Genomic DNA, 8,393 nt, shown 5'->3' with positions numbered 1-8,393 from the left:
GTTTCCAAATAATGGGCCCAGCTGCTTAAGAAGGTATTCATACCACCTACTGCCACAGACAGACTCCTAAAATCAGATGCTCTGAGTCTTCTTACAGAGACAGCTATGTCTGCACCGACTATATTAAAGCCTAACCTTAATGTATGTGTCTCCATGAAATACCCACGATTAAGTGCTGTGAATACCGCCTCTCGCCCCCCCATAATCTTTCCTCACCCTTAGAAAAAAGTGCTTTTGCTTTTTCTACCTGATAAATTTGGGCTGCTCGATGCTCTCCCCTAGCCCATGTGTTTGTACTGAGATCTGTCCCGAGGAATTTGCACTTGGTTGGCTGTCAGCTTGTGGTGGATATGGTAAACGCAGAGGGTTATCACGATAACCAACCCCAGTATCAGGCCCAAAATCAGAGGCAGGGTTTCTTCTAACTGCTCCCTCTGGTCCACTGGGCACTTGTGTTCTGCAGGGAAAGAAAGAAAAGGAAAGAGAGAAAAAGAAAAGTGAATAGATATTGCAAATCCGAACTTATGCTGCAACAGCGAACCGACCTCCCCAGAGTCATGGCTCCGTGCCGGGGGTCCCTGCGCAGCCAAAACAGCTGCAGCAGCAAGGAGAGACAGCAACCGTCATCCGAGTCCCAGGGAGAAAATCAATTGCTTTGAAGGAAAGTGAAATCCCAGTCACAACGCAAGGTTTGGAAGGAGAGGTAACATCTATGACAACCAGCTGACGCAGTGGGAAAAAACGCTTTCATGCCCATAAGCTCCTTTTCAGGCCTCTGCCACACCAGTACAGCAGTGGCCTTGTTAGGAAGGGGACAGCAAAAGTACAAGTTTCCTGACCGTGCGTAAAGATCTGCTTTGTTTATTTAGTTATAGAGTCTATAAATATTGTATCAGGAGACCTCAACATCACTAAGTCTTTAATCCTGCATCAGACTTAACCCTGCTCATCGTTAAAAAGATTTTTCCCCTCTATCTGCAAGTTGACCGAGATCTAACAGCGTCTCTCCCCTCTCTCTACGAGCTCTCCATGAGGAGTTTACCAGCACCGGCAGAGCCCATGTGTGTTTGTAGTCAAACAACATCCTGGCACCGCATATTTTTTGTCAAATGTGGCAAAGGATGAGCAGAAGCAACACGAGCCTCCCCAGGGTTTTTCCCTCTGGCCTACGAGTCCCCATTATAACCTAATAAACCACTAGAAAATAACAGTAACCACACAGTGGGAAAACACTTTTCTATTTAGCTTGCAGAGGTACAGTCACCAAGGTTAGGAAATGCGTTATGCTGGTAATCCCAGTTCAGCCCCCTTACACTTCCAGAGCATACTGCAGGCCTGAATGAAAGGATCACAATTTACTTTTTTCCCCACGGGACTGTTCCTTATCTGTGCTGATGGACCAGCAGAGCCGATGCTACCGAGATGGGGCTGCCAGATCAAAAAGAACACCACCAACTCTGGAAAAAAAAAAAAGGTTATAGAGTACAGGAGGGACAGTGCTCTGGCTCCTGGATCATCTTCTTCACAGTACTAGAATTGTGCTGAAAACAATGAAAACAGCAATTACTTTAAAAAAAAATAAATAAAAAAAAAGCAAGTTACATGTTCAATGAGCAGATACAACGGGCACCACTAATTCCTCCCATCACTGAAGACTGTCCAGATGGGTTCCCCAGGCAGCTGATTGCAGGACGCAGAGATCTGCGATAACGATGAACAGCAAATGCAATGCAAATCTAACAGCATGTGGCAAAGAGCAGAAAAAACCCAGAGACCCCCCAGGCCCAGGCAGGTGGTGACAGCAGGGACATATCTCCAGTGGCGCCAGCACCTCCGGGAGCTCCATCACCTCCCAGTGCAGAGCCGTCCTCCCAGCACCAGGCTCACAGAGATGCCATTAGGAAATATTTTGAGCTGTAAATGAAGTGAAACAAAAAAGCAAAAGTGAAATGTAGTCTAACAAAAAAAAAAAAACAACGTCCTTTTCGGTTCCAGTTGCTCACCGTTTCACCAGAGGAGTGATTAATCACCAGGACTGTTATAGGCGATTCAGCAATTGCTGCAATGCAGGGGTTTTGTTTGTTTGCATTAAGGAGAAAGGGAAAAAATATCCTGATTATCATTTAGCTCCAAAAATTGGGTCTCCAGAGCTTTACAAAATTCTTCCCGCTTTCGGATGCTTAGGCCTGACCAGACTCGCAGAGACACCGTGGCAGGCTGGCATCCCCAGACCTGACTGTGGGAAAAGCCACACAGGGGCAGTGCTGTGGGGCCACGGGTGCTCCAACCCCCCGGCACCCCTGCCCACATGCCGGCACACAGCAGCAGCACTCCTGTGGGAAGGATCCATGCTAGATGAGCTCCCGTGCACCCCCCATGCGGCTGCACCAGCCCAACAGGCTGGCGTGTGCCAATTAGCAGTGTTTTAGTCCAGCCGCTGCAATCTCCTCCTGCAGGCACTAATTCCTGCTTTGAAAGTGGTTTAGCTTAAACTCTACAGAAAATTGAAAGCAGCCTGCTGTAAACTCAACCGAGGGTGTTCATTCACCTCTGCTCAAACCCAGCAGGTGTGCCCATGGCTTTTCCTTAAACAAGAACAATGCTGCGTTTGCAAGAGAATAGGGCAAACCTGGGGTGTCTGCAGCCAGGGAAGACCACAAAGCTAAAAGCACCAGCAGTGCCATGCAGAGGACTAACCCAACGGTAAAGCACCTGCTTGCGATATTTGAACTCCCATCTTTTGCCAAACCAAACTGGCTGCAGAGCACAAAATGTGCCAGAGGACGTGGCCAAAACTCCAATGTCCACAGAAAGCCACAGCTGTATTTAAGTGTCTGAGTCACAACTCAAAAGAGGTGTCAATTCTTACAAGCAGCCCAGGAAGATAGTTCTTTACCCTGGCACTTTTTAAAGAGGATTAAAAGAAAAAAAAAAGTTCACATGGGAAAAAAAGGGGGGGGAGGGAAGCAAAGCTCGCAGTCTTTAGCAGCACATCCACAAACTGTGCTGCTCTTCCCACTGTGCCCCGCTGCACCCTGCCCCGGCAGCAAAGGCAGCCCCCAGCAGCTGCCTCCTGCCTTACCAACACCATTGCCTCATCAGACACGTACATTTTCTCCTTTAGGAGCAGTCACCAAAGTCTGGGCTCTTCAGAGAGCGCAGGGGGAATGGGAATGGGGCTGGGGGGAGCCAGCATGGAGGCACAGGCAAGTGCTAAGCACAAATACGTCTGCAGCAGAAGTAAGGCTTTCCAGATGCTGACTGCTAGAAAGATGAATTTTGTATTTTAACATTAATATCATGTTAAAATACATCATTTTACAACAAATAAAATGTTTTCGCACATTTATAACAACGTACTTTAACATTTACGCAGCATTTTTCACCCCAAGAGTTCAAAGCATTGCATAGGCACTGAGGCCCACACCACCGTGGGGCAGTAGGTAACAGGTATCATTCCTGGTCTATCAGCAAAGGGGAAGTGGGAGGAGAGAGGGGTTCGCATAAAGTCCACGGCAGATGCAAATTCACTCAACCCCGTCAGGCACAGTGCAGGCAGGCAGGCTGGTTGATGCATGGCAAACGACACACCGCCACATAGGGAACTCCTATTATTTCAAATCAACACCTTCTGGGGGAAAAGAGCCCTTTCCATCAGATTTTCCCAAGTATTTTGCTTCAGGTCCCACAGCTCTCAGCACTTACCCAAATCGCTGGGTTCTACCCTCAGTCCAGGAAAGCAAAAAGGTCCCTGCAAATTTTAACTACGTGAAAAGTTCGGGTGACCCCAGTAGTTTTGCTGCATCCCAAACCCTGCGGGGTCATCCCTCTGCTGTAGAGGCACGGAGCCCGGCTTGTTCGACCCCACAGCCCCCATCCCATTGAACAAAGGACTGCGGCGGACACAAAGGAGGCATTTAGGTACGTTCCTCATTGTTCTTTTCTGCTGCGGTTCCTCTGACACCACGCAGCACCCAGGCTCACGTACCGCCGGTTTCTATGGTGAGTGCTCGTCCAATTTCAGTACTAGGCGAGGAAACCACCCAACAGGCCCATTTTCTTGTTTCAGCATCCTTCTGCAGAACAAATAGCAGCACGGCAAAAAAAACCAGCGGTTTCCCGCAGTCACGACTGCAAGGCTGAGGACCAGTGCAGGAGTTGTTTGAAGGGACAGAAAAACAACCCAGTTGTGTCTGGCAGAAGAGGATGGATTTTTGAGATTTTGAGATGGGTGTTTATAAGTGATTAGCTTAAAAAAAACAGACTGGGTGCTTTTTTTAAAATGTGGCTGCATACCTCGCAAAAAGGAACTACTTGGTGCCAAGGACGCTTAAGAAAATGTGATCCTTGCTTGGGGTGGCTCCGAGGGAGGTGAGACCTCCCAGGATCGTGGTCCCTAATTCTCAGCTTTTGCATCCCTTTATATTAGTATTTTGCATTATTGTGATTAAAATCAAGAGAGCTGACAATTTCTGTGGGGTTCTTTCGCCAATTTAAATGTTCTCCTCACACCTCTTGATCCAGCTCTCTTTTTACTGACCTTTTAAGCGGAAAAATGTACACACATTTTTCCCCAATTTAAAAAAATATAATTTCCCAAACTCTGAATGAAAAAAAAATCTGCTGCTTCTGTATTGAAAAAGGTAAATACATATGTTTATGTAAATTTATATATAAATGTATATGTGTGTATTTGTGAGGGTTAGAAGCAGTGTCTTAAAAAAGAAAAAATAAGAAAAAAAGAAAAAATGTATTCTAGCACATGAGTTTAGGCATTCAAAAACATAAAAGCAATTCAATCACTCCCTACAAGCTTTTTAATCTACCCCAGACAGGGCAGTGTCAGGACTAATGACAAAACCTTTCCCCCCATTTCTTTATGGTAAAAGGGCCCTGACCCTCCTGCATCTTGACAATTCTGCTCTAGCAGGTCTCTTTCTCTATTCTGAAGTATTTTAAAGTGTTCTGTAGCTTGTTCATAATTAATAGGAATTTTACCTAATGGGAAATTAATGAACCAAAAAGGAGAAGGCTAATTACTGTAATTTAAGATTGGCAGTGATTATCAGACTCCACAAAGGATCATGTTTTGCCATGCATGTGCCGAGGACACTCTGGTCCACAGGGCTGGTGGGGATGTGCTGCTGGGAGAAGCAGCAGAGCCCCCTGTGAAGGTCCATTGATAAATGACCTCTCAGGCATTTCTGACCATCCTCTCCAGGTGCTCTTTGCTATTTAACTTTCAGTAGAATTCAACAAAAACAAGTATCATTGAATAACAAGAGCAACAACAAAAAAAAAGAGAAAGCTTGACAAAGAGACAAACTGTGCTTTAGTCAGAAGGATGAATTCCCCACACATGTTTAAAGATTGCTAAACCAACTGCAGTTTCCTCGTGTCCTGGAGAAAAAAAATAACAAAAAAAACCCTAACCAAACTACAACAACAAAGGAAAAAAACAAACCAAAACAAATTCACTGTCTGATATGAAATGCCGTATCATGAAAAAGGCAATGAACCCCGAATTCGGTTGTTTCAACTGTTAGCTCTCGGACTTGACAAGTTTGGTATGACACAGAGACACAGCAGCTAAAACTGAGTCCAGACTTGCATATTTTAAATATGCTTTTCTGAGCCTCCAAGGTCTGCCCGGCCAAACCCTGAGTGCAGGAAGCCTGGATCCACAGGAAGAGGGAGAAGATCAAAATGTACCAACAAAAAATGATAGGAAACTATTAAAGTCTACCTTTTTCTCCCTGTAACCTACGCAAAACGTGGTACTACTTCGATAGAAAAAAAAATAAAATTACTTGTGCCCACAGATAAAACCTACTCCCTACTACACTGGCCTTGCTGTGAGTAATTCAGCCATACAGAGCTCTGCCAGAGCCAGTGTACATAATAGCATGTATTTACTACATCAGTCAGAGCAATGTGAGTCATGAGTATAAGTGCTTGGCTCTGTAGTCCGTGCTCGTTTTTTATTGTGTTCTAAAATATTTCCCACACACAAATTAATAAAGCCCCACATTTTTAATGATGGACTTGAAAATAACACCACCATTTTCTAGCTCGCTATGAAAAGATTTAGCTATTACTAATTTTCTTTGCATCTTGTTACAATAATGGAGTTAACTAATTTGCTAAGATGGCACTACAGAAAGGGGACTAGTCTCAAAGCCCTAATTCAGGTGAACATGTTTACATTCCCCCATTCAACCTTTTGGAAAAGGCAGGGGGAAGTCACGGAGGAGGGGCACCACAGGTTCTTCAGGATAAAGGAAGGCAAAATCTACAGGAATTCTGCCCCATGACAGTATTGCTGCTGACTTCAGTATAACCCTTTGATACGAACAGCACATGTTAACTCATATTTTCTTTTATCCACAATTAACGTTAAAGAAACCTAAGAAGAGGAACAGTGTCCCATGCATCTGGTGCAGGAGGCACCTCGCTTAAGTCCCCGTTGTGTTTCTTTTATCCTTGCAACACGCGTTCATCAAACCGAAGCCAGCAACATGCACTACAAGTATTACCTCCCACCGCAGCCCCAAGCCTTCCTCAGTGTGCAGTGGCCCTAAAAAGCCCCTGGAGCTGTACCAAAGCATGTACCGTGCTGCAGAGCAGCCACCTAAGCTCTGCAAGGCTCCCCAGGGACCAGACAGTTCTGGGGCTTGCTGGCAACCTAGCCAGATACGTCCTTACAGAAGCCAGTGTACCTCCAACGACAGCCCATGTTTTGACCAAACAACAGCTAGGATGAATTTGTGAAGGCTTTTGGGGGACCACGGAGGCAGGGAATGGGTTGGAGGGACTGCAGGGAGCACTGACAACCTGCTGGAGGGAGGGGAAGGTGCTCTGATAAAGGTGGGACCCAAATTCCTTCAGTATATCACGACACCCCCAAAGGCTGTCACAGCAGCATCAGCATCTCAGGGATAGAGGGCATGCCTTCCCCCTGCACCTTACCTTCACTGAAGACAAAATCTGCAGTGATGTCAAAGGGCTGGATGCGCACTTCTGACAGCAAGAGCTGCACAGACTTCTGGTGGTCGCTGGAGATGAGGGAGATGGTCTGCTGTGCCTGGCACTCATAGGACTTCCCAGCTGGGGTGACCAGGGCAGAGAGCCGGTGTGAGCTGGCCGTGTGCTTCCCGGCTGACAAGGGGCAGAAACAGCAGAGGTCAGGTCCCATCTCTGGGGGACCGACGTGACTTTATTAACAAAGCTAATGAACTGAACACAAGGGTATGCAGGCGCCATGCAATGCGGTGGCTGCACGCTCCACTGCTCTTAAAGCAGCATTCTCTCCTGAGGTGGGACAATGCTTTCGGTATGACATCGCCACATAGCCAAGGCGGTTCCCACACTGGGGTCACCTGCTTGTGAGCAAGAACGGATGGCTGCAAGGAGTAGCTGCCAGCTATGTTCATGTCACAGGACTTGAAGTCCATAAAGTCAGAGGAATGGTGTCTGTTGATGTGTATGCAGGTTCCAGCCTTAGACCGTGCTCGTACTCCCTGTGTTCGGGAAACAGCAATTCCTGTGGGGGCACCTGCGCTCTGAATTCAGGTGGGAAGGAGCAATGCAATTTGGGGACCTCATTAGGAAGCAAAACAGGCTGTAACAACTTTCCTGAAAATAAAATATGATCATTTCACCCAAGTATAGATTACGAGAAAATATTTTCCCATCACATAAATGAAGCCCGAATGCAGCTCAACAAGGTGGAATGAGGGATGCCTTCCACCTCTCGCTTTTCTGCAGCCCTTTGTTCCCCTCCAGCAGCACAGAAAGGCAATCAGCATTTCGCATTTGCGGAGGGTGATGAGGCATGGCCACCACCGTGTTTTGGGGACACGAACAGTAGAAACACCAGTGGGAAAAACATCTCCGTGTCCAGCGTGTCTTATGCCACAAACTCTTAACGCACCATTTACTGGAGCCTGAAAATCTTGCAGGAAAACAACTTGCAAATGACAGTATTTCAATTTGCAATACGAGACAACTCATTTCTGAGCACAAACGAGACAAAAACAAAACTAAAACCAAAAGAAAGGAAACCCAGTGGGGAAAGAGGCGGCTGTTGGGTATGGAGGCGTGTAGGGGTATGGATATTGATGTCAATCTCATCACTATCTTGGGAAACTGCTGCTTTCCCACCCATTCAACCATCATCAGAATCGAGGAGATAGTTAACCTTAAAAAACACCTCCGGCTGGAAAGGAGACAAAGTTTTCCAGACCAGGCAGACCCCTGCCCCACTGCCCACCCCCTCAGCCCCCTGGGTCCCACCGGGAGAGCCCGGGACAGCTCAGCAAAGGGCAGAGGTTGGGCTCCCCCTCCCGCCGCAACTGAGGTGATTAAAAACAAGACAAAAGAATAAAAAGGGG

General features: G+C 46.7%; 1 protein-coding gene across 1 annotated transcript in view; it reads right to left on the bottom strand.

Moving 5' to 3' along the window:
- Positions 1 to 278: 278 nt before the first annotated feature.
- LAMP5 (lysosomal-associated membrane protein family, member 5) overlaps positions 279 to 8,393 on the bottom strand; it is an 11,852-nt gene continuing 3,737 nt past the window's right edge. Inside the window, exons 2-3 of the mRNA XM_009886084.1 lie at positions 6,970 to 7,158; positions 279 to 457 (exon numbers count right to left, since the gene is read on the bottom strand). Coding sequence (XP_009884386.1) covers positions 279 to 457; positions 6,970 to 7,158 — 368 coding nt within the window. The remainder of the gene's footprint in view (positions 458 to 6,969; positions 7,159 to 8,393) is intronic.

The sequence above is a fragment of the Charadrius vociferus genome, unplaced genomic scaffold (assembly GCF_000708025.1).
Source record: "Charadrius vociferus isolate BGI_N301 unplaced genomic scaffold, ASM70802v2 scaffold455, whole genome shotgun sequence".
Taxonomy (NCBI): domain Eukaryota; kingdom Metazoa; phylum Chordata; class Aves; order Charadriiformes; family Charadriidae; genus Charadrius; species Charadrius vociferus.
This window is presented reverse-complemented; position numbering and strand designations above follow the sequence as displayed.